General features: G+C 40.5%; 1 protein-coding gene across 1 annotated transcript in view; it reads right to left on the bottom strand.

The window, feature by feature from the left end:
* The window catches only part of cacna2d3a (calcium channel, voltage-dependent, alpha 2/delta subunit 3a), a 248,553-nt gene that overhangs the window by 60,171 nt on the left and 168,917 nt on the right, over positions 1 to 19,465 (bottom strand). Inside the window, exons 19-21 of the mRNA XM_058785501.1 lie at positions 14,945 to 15,016; positions 14,751 to 14,812; positions 12,597 to 12,664 (exon numbers count right to left, since the gene is read on the bottom strand). Coding sequence (XP_058641484.1) covers positions 12,597 to 12,664; positions 14,751 to 14,812; positions 14,945 to 15,016 — 202 coding nt within the window. The remainder of the gene's footprint in view (positions 1 to 12,596; positions 12,665 to 14,750; positions 14,813 to 14,944; positions 15,017 to 19,465) is intronic.

Raw genomic sequence — 19,465 nt, 5'->3', positions numbered from 1 at the left:
TTACAGGTGATATGTACTATCAATATAATATATATACAGATGACTATTACTATAAACAAGGTGTAAAAGTGCAGTGGAAGTGATTGCATATTACAATTAGACATACGGTGCAAAATGTTAATGTAAACATTGGTAATGTAAACAACAGTCGGCAGTGCAAATGGGCATAGTCCAATTTAGGTATGGTAGTGCAAGATACAAAAGTAAACAGTTGTTACTGTAATAAAATTTACATTCAGTAGTGCAAATAAGGCAGATGTGAGGTAGGAGAGAAGAGTTAATAATATATGAGGAAGTGGATCAACGGGGGTTAGAGTTCAGTAAAGAGACAGCTCTGGGGAAGAAACTGTTCTTTAATCTGCTGGTCCTGGTCCGGAGGCACCTGAAACGCCTGCCGGAGGGCAGGAGAGAAAACAGTCTGTGTGCTGGGTGAGAGGAGTCCTTAAGGATGCTGCGAGCTCGATGCAGACAGCGTTTCCTCTGGATGTGTTCGATGGCAGGTAGTGGAGTCCCTGTGATGCGCTGGGCAGTTTTCACCACCCGCTGCAGTGCCTTGCGCTCCGCAACAGAGCAGCTCCCATACCATACTGTGACACAGTTGGTCAGGATGCTTTCTATTGCGCAGCGATAGAAGTTCACCAGGATAGCCGAGGAGAGCTGATTCTTCCTCAGTGTCCTCAGAAAGAAGAGGCGCTGGTGAGCCTTCTTGACCAGGCTGGAGGTGTTGGTTTTCCACAACATGTCCGCCGAGATGTAGATCCCCAGGAACTTGAAACTGGAGACACGCTCAACAGCCATTCCATTGATGTGGATGGTGTTGTGTGTGCCTCTTGACTCCTTCCTGAAGTCCACGATGAGCTCCTTCGTTTTGGTGGTGTTGAGGAGCAGGTTATTTTCAGTGCACCATGGGGCCAGGTGCTGGATCTCCTCCCTATAGGCAGTCTCATCGTTGTTACTGATGAGGCCAATCACCGTGGTGTCGTCTGCAAACTTGACGATGGAATTAGATCCATACACAGGCTTGCAGTCGGAGGTGAAGAGGGAGTAGAGAAACGGGCTTAGCACACAGCCCTGTGGTACACCAGTGTTAAGTGTGATGGATGTGGAGCAGGTGAATCCTGATCGAACATTCTGGGGTCTGTTGGTCAGGAAGTCCAAAATCCAGTTACACATTGAGGTATTGATGCCCAGGTCTCCAAGTTTGGCTATTAACTTGGTTGGGATGACAGTGTTGAATGCTGAGCTGAAGTCAACAAACAGCATACGTGCATAAGTGTTCTTATTGTCCAGGTGAGTGAGCACAGAGTGCAGTGCCATGGAAACTGCGTCCTCTGTGCTCCTATTGCTACGGTAGGCAAACTGGTGTGAGTCCAATGTGGATGGTAGAGAGTCTTTATGTGTTCCAGGACCAGCTGCTCAAAGCACTTCATGACGATGGGTGTGAGTGCTACAGGGCGGTAGTCATTAGGGCACCTCGGACTAGAGTGTTTTGGCACTGGCACAATGGAAGTGCATTTAAAGCATGTTGGTACGGCTGCTTGGGCAAGAGACAGGTTGAAAATGTCTGTAAAACCCCAGCGAGCTGCTCCGCACATGCCCTGAGAACACGACCAGGGATGTTGTCTGGTCCAGCAGCCTTGTGCGCGCTGATCCGGCTCAGTGCCTTGCAGACATCTGTGGAGGAGAGTATGATTGGTGGGTGGTCAGCTGAGGATTGAGCTTGGTGGCAGTTTCTCTGTTGTCTCTTTCAAAGCGAGCATAAAAGTAATTTAGCTCGTTCAGGAAGTTGACATCAGTGGCTGCGGGGTGGAGTGGGTGGGTTTGTAGTCACTGATGGCCTGAATGCCCTGCCACATGCGCCGAGGGTCAGAGTTGGAAAAGTGTCCCTCTATCTTTAGCTTGTAGCAGTGCTTGGCCTTTTGATGCCCTTCTTCAGGTTTGCTCTGGATGTGCTGTAGGCTTGTGCATCTCCTGATCTGAAGGCAGTGTTGCGTGACTTCAACAGGAGTCGCACTTCCTTGTTCATCCAAGGCTTCTGATTTGGATATGTGGTGATCTGTTTCTGGGTTGTAACACTGTCAATGGTGATATTGATATGATCCAATACAGAGGAGGTGTAAGAGTCAATGTCTGTGTGAGCGCCACTGGTGGCTTGAGAAGCAAACATACTCCAGTCTGTGTGTAGAAACCTTTCCTGAGTGTGGAATCTGCCCCGCAGGCCACACCTTGATGGTCTTCACTGATGGCTTCACACGGTTGATGAGGGGTGCATATTTGGGGTGAGGAACAAAGAAAGGTGATCTGACTGTCCCAGGTGGGGGAGGGGTGTCGCAACGTAAGCTCCAGCCATGTTTGTGTAATGTCTGGTGTGACAGGAAACATGCTGGTGAAACTTGGGTAGCACTGACTTTAAGTTTGAGTGATTAAAGTCACCTGCAACAATAAAAGCCGCCCGGTGATCAGTCTGTTGTTTACTGATGGCTGCGTGAAGTTCTTTCATAGCAAGCTTGGCATCAGCATCCGGGGAATATAGGCTGCAGTTATAATGGTGGAAGTGAACTCCCGCGGTAGATAAACGGTCTACATTTAACCATGAGAAACTCAAGGTTAGCTGAACAATGACTCCCAACAATAGCAGAGTTTGTGCACCAAGCTTTGTTAATGTAAATGCACAATCCACCACCTCTGGTCTTACCGAGCCATCTAATGTTCTATCCGCCCGAGTGTGTGGCGTCCGCTAGCTCAATAGCGGTGTCCGGTATTCCGCTGTTTAACCAGGTTTCCGTGAAGATTAGGACGTTACAGTTCAAAAGTTTCTTGCTGTGTGTGATGCTGAGTCGAATCTCCTCCATTTTGTTCACTAGCGACCATACATTGGCAAGGAAAATGCTGGGTAAAGAGAGCCGGTGTGGTGTTAGCCTTAGCTTAGCTCTTAGTCCTCCGCGCTTCCCCCGCCTTTGTTTACGATCTCGACGCCGCCTGCGAGCACTTCCGCCCGGCCGGGTAGGGTGCATAGCCTCGGGTGTCCTAGCGATCTCAGGAAGGAGTCGAAGATTGTCCATAAAAGTGTCGGAAATTCGCAAACCGATATCCAAAAGCTCACAACGGGTGTACGATGTAAAGGCACAACTGTTCTGCACGAACAGGCCCGAGATGAGTAAGAAAAATTCCGCAAAATTGCAAAATCTGGAGAGACCCAGAGCCTCGCGATGTACTCGCGCCGCCATCTTGGCCATCATCTAACTTATTAGGATATAACTATATATAATAATAAGGATATAACTAGCTATGGTATATTATTATTCATTAAATACTGTCAAATTTGCATTTTAATTCCATACACTACAAATTTAATTCTATATATTCAGACTTTCATTCCATATATTCAGACTTTCATTCAATATATTCAATCTTCATATTATAAATACCATAATTTTCTGAACGACATGCCATAACATACATATATACAATATACACACACACACACACACACACACACACACATATATATACAGGTGCATCTCAATAAATTAGAATGTCATGGAAAAGTTCATTTATTTCAGTAATTCAACTCAAATTGTGAAACTTGTGTATTAAATAAATTCAATGCACACAGACTGAAGTAGTTTAAGTCTTTGGTTCTTTTAATTGTGATGATTTTGTCTCACATTTAACAAAAACCCACCAATTCAATATCTCAACAAATTAGAATATGGTGACATGCCAATCAGCTAATCAATTCAAAACACCTGCAAAGGTTTCCTGAGCCTTCAAAATGGTCTCTCAGTTTGGTTCACTAGGCTACACAATCATGGGGAAGACTGCTGATCTGACAGTTGTCCAGAAGACAATCATTGACACCCTTCACAAGGAGGGTAAGCCACAAACATTCATTGCCAAAGAAGCTGGCTGTTCACAGACTGCTGTACCCAAGCATGTTAACAGAAAGTGTGGAAGAAAAAGAAGCACAACCAACCGAGAGAACCGCAGCCTTATGAGGATTGTCAAGCAAAAATCGATTCAAGAATTTGGTTGAACTATGTCAAAAATAATGGACTGAGGCTGGGGTCAAGGCATCAAGAGCCACCACACACAGACGTGTCAAGGAATTTGGCTACAGTTGTCCTCTCCTGAACTACAGACAACGTCAGAGGCGTCTTACCTGGGCTAAGGAGAAGAAGAACTGGACTGTTGCCCAGTGGTCCAAAGTTCTCTTTTCAGATGAGAGCAAGTTTTGTATTTCATTTGGAAACCAAGGTCCTAAAGTCTGGAGGAAGGGTGGAGAAGCTCATAGCCCAAGTTGCTTGAAGTCCAGTGTTAAGTTTCCACAGTCTGTGATGATTTGGGGTGTAATGTCATCTGCTGGTGTTAGTCCATTGTGTTTTTTGAAAACCAAAGTCACTGCAGCCGTTTACCAAGAAATTTTGGAGCACTTCATGCTTCCTTCTGCTGACCAGCTTTTTAAAGATGCTGATTCCATTTTCCAGCAGGATTTGGCACCTGCCCACACTGCCAAAAGCACCAAAAATTGGTTAAATGACCATGGTGTTGGTGTGCTTGACTGGCCAGCAAACTCACCAGACCTGAACCCCATAGAGAATCTATGGGGTACTGTCAAGAGGAAAATGAGAAACATGAGATCAAAAAATGCAGATGAGCTGAAGGCCACTGTCAAAGAATCCTGGGCTTCCATACCACCTCACTAGTTCCACAAACTGATCACCTCCATGCCACGCCAAATTGAGGCATTAATTAACCCTCTGGGGTCTGAGGGTGTTGTGGGGCCCTGGAGAAGTTTTGACATGCCCTGACATTTGTGCTTTTTTTAGTTTCTTATAAACATTTTAATGGCTAAAGTCTAAAAACACTGTATTCAGCACAAACTGGGCTACAATAATATGTGAGCAGGTTGTACGTACATGATTGTGTTTTTGAGAAAACAACGTGTATGCGTGGTTAGAAAAAAACTAAAATGTTAAAGTAACTGAAATAAGGCCATAAAACACATACAGAACATTTGTTCACAAGACTTTTGAGAACTGGATCTTGTAGCCTAGAATATTTGCTTCAAAATGATCTGAAAATAATCTATCTCACTCATTCAGAGAAAACAATATATTGATTTAAAAAAGACTTGTATTTACCCCCAAAAGACGCGCTGAGAGGAAAAAGGTTTGTTTACCTCACAAACAGAATGCGAGCGCAGCTGGAGCCAGCGGAGTAGGAGATATTTTATACCGAGTAAGTAATGTTTCTTATTGGCATTCGATAATGTGTTGTTGTGACAAAGTTGAACGCATTTATTAGTTGAACTTTTCCCAAACTATAACTCCAGAATAAAATGTATGAAATCGAGTGCAACATTCTGAAATATGATAGGCAACCTTTCATTGCATTTAAATGTTGCACGACGTGAGGATAGTTATGTTCTATAAACAATGATATAAAAGTAATGTCTAAGAAAGTTTAGACCAATCTTTACTGTGAAGTAGCCTACTCTGTTTGCAAATACCTGCTCAAACATGTTTATAATGAGCTTAACAATAATAATTTAGTTTCTCAGTTATAAAATGTTTTTTTTTTTTTTTTTTTTTGTATTGTATGATAATACATGCAAAGCATGTGTGCATCTATGTTATAAAATCCAGTGTGTTTGTGGGGGGGGGTGCTTTATTTTGAATAGTAAAAATATGTAGGCCTATATATTTTAATAAATATAATGTACTGTTTTTGCTGTACTTTGGATTAAATAAATGCAGGCTTGGTGAGCTGAAGACACTACCAATCAAATTATTTAAATAGTAAGGTTTGTATTGTTGTTTTTTTTAAGAAGTGTTGTCACCTTGTTTGCTTTGTCTTTGTCCGTTCATTGTGTTGCTCACGTCTGTTTTGTGTTTTCTCATGCAGTTTCTGCTGTCTCCTGTTTTCCTGGGTTCCAGTTTCCTGCCACTGTTTTGGATATTGCACCCACGATGTCTTGACTCTTCTGTTGTTTATTTGTTTGTTCCTAATAAACTGTTTAACTGCACTCGCAAGTGAATCTCAAGTTATTTTATGTGATAGTTATATGTATACACATTTATTTTTTCTTCACATTCTTTCTTGTAGCAATTCCCTCTCAGTCACACACCTGACTCAATGGCTCTTTATGGAGCTCATTAAGCGGGCCTTTGTCTTCTCAGGTGTGAGTCACAGCATTATCCAGGATAGTTCACGCCCTCTCGCATAGACCCTTTCTACTCAAAAAGTGACTTAGAAAATTTAAATCGATATATTGTTTTCTCTGAATGAGTGAGTTAGATTATTTTCAGTATACGCGTTTTGAGGCAGATTTTCCTGATAAGGCCGAAATTAGCTTGAATTACTCTGCCATTTTTGATCGTACAGATAAGAGCAATACACCATTCGAATCTGTAAGGGGTCTACTTTTATTTGTATACACTCATAATAACAACTAAACTTTGTGCTTTTGAAGAATAAAGAAAACAAACAGGGTGTGCTCTCTGTCTTCTCCGTCTCCGCGAACTGTTTTTAGAAACGCGTCACTAAAATGAACTGTAACTCAGCAAATACTTCACACAGAGACATGAGTTATATCTATAGAAAGCTTGAAGTGTCTACTTTGAAATGTTTTCTTATTGAAAACAAACATTCTGAGATGGAGTAATCAGTATGAAACCAACACGATGTTCAGTCTGTCCCGTCTGACTCATTATCTCTAATGAGATCCGCCGCGTGCTCGCACGGTCAATATGTAAATGTTACTGTTTGAGCTGAGTAAAGGAAGGATTTCTCTCGAAAGAAGAACACGATTTCATCCAGCAGAGGAGATCAATCTGATGAGTAAGTAATGTTTCTTTTTTGCATTAGTTAACGTTTTATTGTGACATAAACCTGAACAGATTTAACAGTTAGCTGGGTTTTCCCCCAAACGACAACATGATGAATGCTACGCATCTAAGAATGTTTAGACCATGTTTGTTATTAATACTCTGTTCACAAATAGATTTTAATAGCGTGCTAAACAATAATAATTAGTTTCTCAGATATAAAATATCACTTTTTATAGTACAAAGTACATCCTTTTATTGTACATGTCTGTGGCTACAGAATCATATCATAGGCTACTATAAAATTATACATACTAGACTATATGACTACAAAATCATAGTTGGGTTTTTCCCAAACTATAATTCCTGACTACAATGTTTGAAATCATGTAAAACATTTTTAATATGAGGGGCAATTCACTGTATTTAAATTTCTTACGGCGCGATGATGTTTTCATGCTCTATATAAAACAATAAAAGTAATATAAGTGTACACTGTAACATGATGAATGCTACAAGTCTAAGTATGTTTAGTACATGTTTATTATTAATAGCCTACTCTGTTCAGAAATAGATTTTAATAACGTGCTAAACAATAATTCGTTTCTCAGATATAAGATTTATTTCTCTTTTTTATGATAGAACAAAGCATGTGTGAGTCTATGGCTACAAAACCTATATATATATATATATATATATATATATATATATATATATATACACACACATACAGATGTTCCTGATATTAACATGCTCACAAATGTTTTTATTTTTTTGTATTTTATTGAATCAGATACCAGCACCAGATGTATCCTGATGTCTCTTCAAACTGTTTTCCTCTGAGAGCGCTGTACCAACATCAGATGTTCAACTACACTGATATTCTATGTTAAAACAAGCTCCTTTTCTACTGATTATGTTTTTTTTTCTTCTTGAATCCATGGAAAGAAGTAGAAACACTTAAATAACACACGTAAATATCAGGTATGATTTACTTGTTTCACTTGTTGAACAGAATCTGTTGCAGGAATGACTCAAAGTCTGTTCACATCTCTATGGTTAGATCAGTGTGCAAAATAATGTGTCTTTGACCTTCATTATGTATGTTTTGATTTATACTGTGTTGTAAATAAAATACAAATAATAAAAAAAAAACTTTTTTCAATCTCCTCACATTCTCTCTTACCTGCCTCACAGTCACAGTCACACTGATGGGCCATTAGGGGCCATTAGGGGAGGGCCCTTTGTCTCTCAGGTGAGACTCACTTAATATTCATGGCCATTGCCACTCCCTCGCATATAGACCCTCGACCACAAAACATGTCTTGAAAATTTTAAATCAATATATTGTTTTCTGTGAATGAGTAAGTGAATCAGTAAGAGAATGATTTTCACATAATTGTGAAGTAAATATTCTAGCCTACAAGACTGATTACTCAAAAGTCTTGTTCAGGACTATTTAGTGTGGGTTTTATAGCCTTATTTCAGCTACATTTTTTTTCCCAAAACTTACTAACCACGCATAATATTTTTTTTCTAAAAAATGCAAACATGTACATCCATCTTGGTCACATATTATTGTATCACAGTTTGTGCTGAATACAAAAAAAAAAAATAACATGTTGGTCAATAGTATGTTTTAAATAGCTGAAATAAGCACAAATATCAGGGCATGTCAAAACATCTCAAGGGCCCCAAAATGACATCAGACCCCAGAGTGTTAAGAAAATGTGTGGGAATCACATCCTGAGGGCAGCTAGTATGTTTTAAACATGCAATAAGCTCATTAAGGAAGTCTAAGGTGATAGGCTCAAAGACAGACCATGTAGAAGAGCAGAGAGGGACATCAAGTGGCGTATAGGCTGGCAAAGGTATTAGAGATTTAATCTGTGAGATCTTATCATTAAAATATCTTGCAAAATACTCACAAAGAGAATCAGATGTATCAGGAAAATTATTAATAGTGAGATTGAGAGCAGAATAAATTATTGAAAATAGGGCTTTAGACCTTAAAAAGATGAGAGAGGCCTGTAATTTTCATCATAGGTATACCTCAACTATGAGAGACAAAATGAGAAAAGAAAATCCAGAAAATCACATTGTAGGATTTTTAAAGAATTAATTGGTAAATTCCTCGGTAAAATAAGTATTTGGTCACCTACAAACAAGCAAGATTTCTGGCTCTCACAGACCTGTAACTTCTTCTTTAAGAGGCTCCTCTGTCCTCCACTCGTTACCTGTATTAATGGCATCTGTTTGAACTTGTTATCAGTATAAAAGACACCTGTCCACAACCTCAAACAGTCCAACTCCAAACTCCACCATGGCCAAGACCAAAGAGCTGTCAAAGGACACCAGAAACACAATTGTAGACCTGCACCAGGCTGGGAAGACTGAATCTGCAATAGGTAAGCAGCTTGGTGTGAAGAAATCAACTGTGGGAGCAATTATTAGAAAATGGAAGACATACAAGACCACTGATAATCTCCCTCGATCTGGGGCTCCACGAAGATCTCACCCGTGGGGTCAAAATGATCACAAGAACTGTGAGCAAAAATCCCAGAACCACACGGGGGACCTAGTAAATGACCTGCAGAGAGCTGGGACCAAAGTAACAAAGGCTACCATCAGTAACACACTGCGCCGCCAGGACTCAAATCCTGCAGTGCCAGACGTGTCCCCTGCTTAAGCCAGTACATGTCCGGACCGTCTGAAGTTTGCTAGAGAGCATTTGGATGATCCAGAAGAGGATTGGGAGAATGTCATATGGTCAGATGAAACCAAAATAGAACTTTTGGTAAAACTCAACTTGTCGTGTTTGGAGGAGAAAGAATGCTGAGTTGCATCCAAAGAACACCATACCTACTGTGAAGCATGGGGTGGAAACATCATGCTTTGGGGCTGTTTTTCTGCAAAGGACCAGGACGACTGATCCGTAAACGAAAGAATGAATGGGGCCATGTATCGTGAGATTTTGAGTGAAAACCTCCTTCCATCAGCAAGGGCATTGAAGATGAAACGTGGCTGGGTCTTTCAGCATGACAATGATCCCAAACAACGATTCCATCCCGCCTGGGCAAAGAAGGAGTGGCTTCGTAAGGAGCATTTCAAGGCCCTGGAGTGGCCTAGCCAGTCTCCAGATCTCAACCCCATCGAAAATCTTTGGAGGGAGTTGAAAGTCCGTGTTGCCCAGCGACAGCCCCAAAACATTACTGCTCTAGAGGAGATCTGCATGGAGGAATGGGCCAAAATACCAGCAACAGTGTGTGAAAACCTTGTGAAGACTTACAGAAAACGTTTGACCTCTGTCATTGCCAACAAAGGGTATATAACAAAGTATTGAGATGAAATTTTGTTATTGACCAAATACTTATTTTCCACCTTAATTTGCAAATAAATTCTTTAAAAATCCTACAATGTGATTTTCTGGATTTTTTTTTCTCATTTTGTCTCTCATAGTTGAGGTATACCTATGATGAAAATTACAGGCCTCTCTCATCTTTTTAAGTGGGAGAACTTGCACAATTGGTGGCTGACTAAATACTTTTTTGCCCCACTGTATGCTTAGCAACATTAGCAGCTCGTTGAAATGCAGAGAGGGAGTCCTTTAGGATTTCATAGGAAACTTGTAATCTATCCTTATTCCACTTATGTTCAACCTGCAGGTCAGATGGAATTAAAAAAGTTTAAGTGTTCGTCATCATCTAGATAACTTGAACATGAGTCCATGTCCTGATTGGCACGTAGCTCAGAATATGAAGCTGTAAAATCCTCACTAGAGCGATCGGAAAAGACACGAGACAGCCGTGAATGGGATTGATGCTTATGTGTAGTTCCAGTAAAAGGTAAAGAGAACAAGATTGGAAAATGATCTGACATGCCTGTGTCTAAGATGTTAATGTCCAATACAGGTAAACCACGTGATAAAATTAAGTCCAAAGTATGACCCTGAATATCAGTCAATAAGACTTCGAAACTCTTTTGAGAGTGGCTTAGAGTCACAGCATACGTGGATATTAAAATCTCCCAAGATTAAGATTCTGTCATGGCTGGTAGCAATATCCCCCAGAAACTCAGCAAACTCATTGAGGAAATCCTTGTTTGGCTGGGGCGGGCAATAAACCAAGGCAAACACCACTGAGTAATTTAATGTGGGCTGAAGCAATTGCGCTTCAAAGGTGCAACAAGAGCTAGTTATTAAACAGCGGCAGAAATAAGAGTTTTTAAACACTGCTGCTAGTCTCCCACCGCGGTTGATAGCTGAGGTGAATTAAAAAAATTACAGTTCTATGGCACCAGTTCAGTAAATGTACTTAACTGTAACAGTAATGCATAAGATATCCAGGGCGTGAGATGTGAAAAAGTCATTTAATATAAATGTCTTGTTCACCGCCTGACAGTGCATTGATCAAAGCCACCTTAAGTAGCGATGTAGCTTCCTCGGGCTGTGTTGTTTGGTTTAGCGGTCAGAAGTTGAAGAGATTCGCTCCACGGCGACGAATGCGGGGGGAGAGATCGCATGATGGCACGAACGAAGAGCGTGGATGGAACAACAGGTTGAAGCCACCGATAAGATGTGCTCACAGGATGCCAAAGCACGCACCGTTAGCAGACCGGCATGGGTCCAATACACATAGGCAGAGACATCAAAGGAAATCATCCAGGCGCACAAATGTCACTCTTGGTGAGTCAATAGCCATGCGAATATTTAACAGTGTTTGGCAGTCATAAACCAGCAACATATTACAGTCAGTGATTAGTAGGAATAAACATAAAATCATAACATTTATAAATGAGAACGCGAGCAGCAGATGGCGTGCCACACACAACGGCGCCATCCTGCTCAGGAACCAAGACCAACTCAACAAAATTGGATGATATAAATTATTTTATCACACCACAGTCACAAAGAAGTACAACGCTTTTTAGGCTTAGCTGGCTGGCACCACTATTTTATGCCCAATTTCTCAAATGAAGCCACGCCCTTACATGCACACACACACACAAAAAAAAAAAACACCACCTGGATCTGGACAAAAGAATGTGAACATGCATTTGACATCATAAAACAGGATTTAACACAAGCACTAGTTCTTATGCCACCCGATTTCACTAAGCCTTTCCAGTTACTGACTGATGCCAGTGATGTTGGATTAGGGGCAGTGCTAACACAGGAGCTGGATGGAGGAGAAAGAGTAATATCGTATGCATCTAGACTGCTGTGGGGAGATAAAAAAAAAGAAGCCTATTCTGTGTCAAAGAAAGAGTGTGTGAATCTGATTGGCTGGGTACATTGAATTGAATGAACCAATTAGAATGCAAGTAGAGTATACTGGCTAAAATATTCATATATAGTGTGGTTTGTTTATGTGGGTGTGTATATAAATGGGAATATTTCACAAGTCTTAGTAATTTTGAATGTTCTAACTTAAATCTGCTTGTTTTATGCAAATAGGGTATGGTAACTCGAGACTAGTGTTACCTATAGACTGGATACTTAAATTAGGGTTATCACCCTATGAAACAGTTTAATGCAGCCAGGGTTTTAATCTGCTTGATACAGTGGGCAACGGTTACACAGCAAAGGAAAATATACAAAAATTATTACAGCCACTACATTACACTCAGTAGATTTCACTCATATTCACAGCATGAAAAATGTCACTGTTTAGGAATCACACTATATTGCAGGCAACACACACAGACACACATTTATAATAATCTATTAAGTGAAATGTAGCAAACAGAGTCTAAGTCTATAGTTACCTTCTTCAACAGAGATATTTCCTCTGAAGAAATATTTGCCATGACCTCTGGACAGGGCCACTCCTAAGCTGGAAACAAGAGAAATAAATAATAGACCTAATTGAGTACAGAAATGTACATCACAAATCTATTCTTCATTCTACTCGTTATAGTATGTATTAATCAATTCTGGCTTCCTAATGCTGTTAATTTCTCACATAATACTATAGATTTTGAGCAATAACCAAGTTCTATTTTTTTTTCCCACATCAGCCAATGTTGGGCGAATTGACAACATCACCAGCCATAAATGATCCTGAATCCCTAAACTGCATCCTTTTTTGGTGGGTTGCAATGTATCTGCAAATTAAATGTGTCGCCAAATGGTAATCCATTGTTGGGAAAAAAGAAATGACACTACTTTTAAAATAGTGAAATAGATGAACCAAGTAATTGTGTAGTTACGCAAAACACTACGCTACATCACTATGCTTGTTTAGAATATGACCTAGCAATAACTGTTTGGCAAATGGTTCACTATTTTGAGTCAGTTCTTTTCAATGAATGCGCCAAATGGGAGGCAAATATATCTAAATTGATTCAAGCCTCTGTCATAATAATTCAGCCTGTTTATTTAGCCACTGAATCATTTATGGGACTAAAACAATACTTATGGCAAAAATAGCTCTGGAAGAGGTCAAATTATTACCTACAATTCTAAACCATCCTTGAAAACATAATCTTTAAATGGATGCATCATAAAATAATACAAACTACCTGGACACATTGATACATTATTATCTGTTATATTTAACAAATAATCTACATCACTCCTCACCCAACAAGCAAACCATGAGGTAGAGTTCGATTGAATCCTCTCATGAACTGCAGCTAACCCCAGATATAGCACCAGACATCCAGTTACCACAGCAGCAAATGCACGCCAGCAAGATTTTTACATCCAAATGTTCATGTAATGGGTATCAAAGAGAAATATTCTGGACAGTGCTCAACAAACTGAGAATGCATTTCTAAACTTCTTTTCATAATAATATTATAACACTATACACTAACACTAACATTTATACTTCTGCGTCGTTGGCCACATCGACGTGCAGTACACATGCAAACCGCTAGTCTGCAGTGTCCACGAGCATGTTGCTTGTGTAACCTGCAGTACTACGGCAAAAGCCGAAAAAGAAGCAGCTTGTTGGAGAAGCATCAGCTGTGACAAATAAATATCAAAGAACAGATAATTTATTTAAAACTACAAAAAAGAGACGACAACAGAATAGGAGAAGATGGCATTCTTTCAATCTCCACAAGGACTTGTACCATGGCAGAACAACTGTTGCTGTCGTGGACAACAAAGTGATGTATAATGCTACGTTTTATAATAAATGATAAAGACACTTGTTATTTGCTTTGTTTTATTTTAAATAAGAAGGTGTAACATTAAAATAAAGTGCAAAAATCACACACAAAACTCAAATACATACAGAGGGAGTGGTACTAGCAGACCAATCACAGCACTTGCGGTCTGCATAGAATTGATGCGCTGTGACATTTTTGGAGCGGTGCACGTCATGCAATGACGTAGCACTGCGCGTACTATGCACAACCTATGGTGTAGTTTCGACGCAGAAGTATAAATCAGCCTTAACTTTAATAAAAGGCTTGTCCAGACTCCAGGGTAAAAGTAACTGCTGTATTGCCTTTGCCTCCTTATGCCATCCACTACACTGAGAATGTAGGAGTAAAGCCTACCCAGAGCACAACCAAGAGCATCAACAGCCACTTCCACTGTGCTGGCCTGAATAGTTTTGGTAGCAGTGTTACATTTATCAAAGCACCCCAGCACCAACTGCCCAGCCTTACATTGCATTCAAGGAATATGCTTTTATCATGAATTTTCTGTGTTTTGAATCCATAAACTTAACATTGATATGTCTTGTTCTACTGCAGAGATTGGCATTTTTATTTACATTTGGTGCTGGGTGCTAGTGTTAATTTTCGGACCCTGGCTACACGTTTAAAATCTTTTTGGAGCTGTGCTGCAGTGGATAGTACTACTCGGATTTGTGCAGTGGGTTTGAGTCCAGCCTTCTGTCTCAGTCCCAGTTTTCCTGTTGTTCTACATTGCTCTATAAGTATATAAAGAAAAACAAAACTTACCTGAAGGGAGTTCCTTTAATGTCTGTGTAGTAGTAGTCATTGTGTAGAACAAGCACACGCTTCTAAGACAGTCATAAACAAACACAAAAACACTGTAAGAGAATGACAAACCTATTGATAAACCTATTACTCATGTGTGTTTGTTTGTGTGTGTGTGTGTGGGGGTGGGGGGGTAGGTAGATGGAGTTTCTTGCCCCTTTATCCACAGTCTTCTTCACTTTCATAGAGAAGCTTCCCGTCTGCCTGTTCACCATGGCATTACGCAACTGGAGAAAAAAAAAAAAAAAGATAACCAAATTGAGAAAACTGCATTGTATTATTTTAATAATAACACGTGAGTGAGGTTTGCCAATGCAAAACTCATTTTCACAAGGTTAGGTGTTGCTAGCTGATTTCTAGGGTTGCTATTAGAATAATATGGGTATTAGATATTAGAACCCCTTAGAAGTCTTTATGATATTCTGATCTCCAGACAACATTCTTCACTTCTAAATGTCCCTTCTATGTTTGCTTTAGTTACAGTGAGGAAAATAAGTATTTGAACACCCTGCTATTTTGCAAGTTCTCCCACTTAGAAATCATGGAGGGGTCTGAAATTGTCATCGTAGGTGCATGTCCACTGTGAGAGACATAATCTAAAAAAAAAAATCCAGAAATGACAATGTATGATTTTTTAACTATTTATTTGTATGATACAGCTGCAAATAAGTATTTGAACACCTGAGAAAATCAATGTTAATATTTGGTACAGTAGCCTTTGTTTGCAATTACAGAGGTCAAACGTTTCCTGTAGTTTTTCACCAGGTTTGCACACACTGCAGGAGGGATTTTGGCCCACTCCTCCACACAGATCTTCTCTAGATCAGTCAGGTTTCTGGCTTTGAGCTCCCTCCAAAGATTCTCTATTGGGTTTAGGTCTGGAGACTGGTTAGGCCACGCCAGAACCTTGATATGCTTCTTACAGAGCCACTCCTTGGTTATCCTGGCTGTGCTTGGTCATTGTCATGTTGGAAGACCCAGCCTCGACCCATCTTCAATGCTCTAACTGAGGGAAGGAGGTTGTTCCCCAAAATCTGCAATACATGGCCCCGGTCATCCTCTCCTTAATACAGTGAAGTTGCCCTGTCCCATGTGCAGAAAAACACCCCAAAGCATGATGCTACCACCCCATGCTTCACAGTAGGGATGGTATTCTTGGGATGGTACTCATCATTCTTCTTCCTCCAAACACGTTTAGTGGAATTATGACCAAAAGTTCTATTTTGGTCTCATCTGACCACATGACTTTCTCCCATGACTCCTCTGGATCATCCAAATGGTCATTGGCAAACTTAAGTCAGGCCTGGTTTAAGCAGGGGAACCTTCCGTGCCATGCATGATTTCAAACCATGACGCCTTAGTGTATTACCAACAGTAACCTTGGAAACGGTGGTCCCAGCTCTTTTCAGGTCATTGACCAGCTCCTCCCGTGTAGTTCTGGGCTGATTTCTCACCTTTCTTAGGATCATTGAGACCCCACGAGGTGAGATCTTGCATGGAGCCCCAGTCCGAGGGAGATTGACAGTCATGTTTAGCTTCTTCCATTTTCTAATGATTGCTCCAACAGTGGACCTTTTTCACCAAGCTGCTTGGCAATTTCCCGTAGCCCTTTCCAGCCTTGTGGAGGTGTACAATTTTGTCTCTAGTGTCTTTGGACAGCTCTTTGGTCTTGGCCATGTTAGTAGTTGGATTCTTACTGATTGTATGGGGTGGACAGGTGTCTTTATGCAGCTAACGACCTCAAACAGGTCCATCTAATTTAGGATAATAAATGGAGTGGAGGTGGACATTTTAAAGGCAGACTAACAGGTCTTTGAGGGTCGGAATTCTAGCTGATAGACAGGTGTTCAAATACTTATTTGCAGCTGTATCATACAAATAAATAGTTAAAAATCATACATTGTGATTTCTGGATTTTTTTTAGATTATGTCTCTCACAGTAGACATGCACCTACGATGACAATTTCAGACCCCTCCATGATTTCTAAGTGGGAGAACTTGCAAAATAGCAGGGTGTTCAAATATTTATTTTCCTCACTGTAAATATTTAAACATTTTATGTTTTCAGCTATTTTTTAGCTTTAAAAGAAAATGAATATCCAATGAAATAAGTAAAAGCCCACGAATACACTCAATGGACAAGACTTTGTGGAATATTGTGAAATATGCATGACATCAATAAGCAGCTGGTGACACAGACCATGTAAAGCACAAACACTTAAAGTTCCCTTAATACAGGAACTCCACCAAGTATATTAGAAATTATGAACTGATTTTGCAGTACTTTTTCCAACATGCAGTAAAACAGTTGATGTACTGAGTAAATCATGTAGTCATAAAACAACTGGTCACTTCCCCACTGAGCTCGCTCTTAGGTGTGGATCCCTGAGTTGCAGTAAAAATGCCATTATTCTCATCATCACTGTCATGGTTACTGTGTAGATAAACACACATGAAGATGCCGATGAAGATAATCAGTCTTTAATAAATTCACAGAAGGTAAATCCAGACAGAGGGAAGGCTTGTAATACACGTATCATCGACAATGATACCCGAGACCCGACAAACTCAAACTGAACAGAAAGGAACTTAAATACACAGACCAAATGAGGATAATTAACAAGACACACCTGAACCTAAAGAAGAACTCAAATCAGAAACCATGATAACTAACTCAGTGAAAACAGTGCAAACAGAAAACAAAGTCCAAACAGTGTGATGGTGTGACAGATCGCCCCCCTCCCGGAAGTTACGACCTCGCGCCGCAGAGAAGGAAGGGTAAGGAGATGGCGGAGGGATGAGGAGAGGGAATCAATAGCAATGTGGAGACCAAGGAAAGCTTCTAATGAACATACAGATATAGCTAACTTATTAGGTTATCATAATAAGTTTCACTTATACTGTATAGTGCTTTTCCTGAGCTGAAAGTGTTTTACAAAACAAAAATAAAACCTGGACAAACACGATATAATACACACAATATACATATATAAAATGTATAGTCAAATATATAGTTTTGAAGGAAAATAAATATATGTCAAACCTAACAGTCTGAACAGAGTGAACAGTAGAGTAAAAGCTATATAACCAGAGTAGTCCCTCATGGAGTGGCTACACCAAGCAACCTGCATTGAACTGCTTCTCGAGAGTCACAGAGCCCAAAAGAATGCAAACTCTAGGACCCCAAATGGAAAACAGGAATGCTCAATGACGACAGATTAGTACAAGCTAGACAGAGGGGGACTTAAGGAAAGAGAAAGCATTTTTTTTTTTTTTTTTAGGATGCAGTCAAATGTTGAAGAAAGAGAGGAGTTTTCAGCTGTCACTTGAAAAGAGTCAGGGATTCAGCAATCCAGATGGGGGTGGGAAGATAATTTCACCAGCTAAGAACGGTGAACGAAAATGTTCTGGAAAGTGATTTTGTGCCTCTATGTGATGGAGGCGTTGCTCACCTGTAGATCTCAGGCTTTGTAAGAGTGAGTGGAAGTAGGAGGGAGTTGGTGGCTGTTCCATATGCAAGCATCTTGAACTTGATGTGAGCCACAACCAATAGCCAGTGCAGGGAGATAAAGAGAGGTGTGACCTGGGCCCTTTTGGGCTTTTTGAAGACCAGTCGTGCTGCTGCATTCTGAATCATTTATAGAGGTTTGATTGTGTATGATGGAAGTCCAGCCAGAAGAGCATTGCAGTAGTCCAGTCTAGAAATGACAAGGGCCTGGACAAGAATTTGTGCAGCATGCTCCATTATGAAGGGCCTGATCTTTCTGATATTGTGCAATGCAAACTTGCAAGATTGAGAGGTTTTTGTAATGTGGTCTTTGAAAGTCAGCTGGTCATCAAAGAGTATACCAACATTTCTGACCGAACTAGACGGGGTAATTGTTGATGGACCTAGCTGGATGGTGAAATCATATTGTAAAGTTGGAGTGGCAGAGAAGTCAAGGAGCTCAACCTTTGCCAGGTTGAGCTGTAGATGATGTTCTTTCATCCATGCCGAGCCTGAGGTCCGTGCAGCAACCGTGGGACCATTTGGTTGAAATGAAAGATAGAGCTGTGTGTCATCAGCATAGCAATTGTAGGAGAAACCATGTGCCTGTGATGTATTATGTATGGAGAAGAGGCGGGGTCCAAGAACTGATCGCTGAGGAACCCAGTGAGCAGTTAATGTACTTTGGAAACCTCCCCTCCCCAGGTCTTCCTGAAAGACCTACCTGTGAGATAGGATTCAATGCAGCAAAGTGGAATCCCTGTGATGCCCAGTGATGGGGATCTGATTATTCAGTGTCAAAAACTGCAGATAGATCCAGCAGAATGAGAACTGATTATTTGGAATCAGCTTTCACAATCTTTAAGACTTCAGTGACTGACAGTAATGCATTCTCAGTTGAATGACCACTTCCGAAACCTGACTGGTTAGTGTCCAGTTGGTTATTCTGTGAAAAAATAATGCTATCTGCTTGAGGATAACTCGTTCAGGTGTTTTCACTATGAATAGAAGGAGATGCAGGTCTGTAACTATCTACAAGTGAAGTGTTTAATGTAGGTTTTTTGAGCAGTGGGGTAAGCCAAGCCTGCTTAAATGCAGTGGGGAAAATGCCTGTGAGAAGAGATGCGCTGGTAAGAGTGTAGGGGAGATTGCTTGTAGAAGGTGTGAGGGGATTGGGTCTAGAGGGCAG

Source organism: Onychostoma macrolepis, chromosome 08 (assembly GCF_012432095.1).
Source record: "Onychostoma macrolepis isolate SWU-2019 chromosome 08, ASM1243209v1, whole genome shotgun sequence".
NCBI lineage: Eukaryota > Metazoa > Chordata > Actinopteri > Cypriniformes > Cyprinidae > Onychostoma > Onychostoma macrolepis.
Note: the sequence above shows the minus strand (reverse complement) of the source record. Positions and strands in the feature narration are given on the sequence as shown.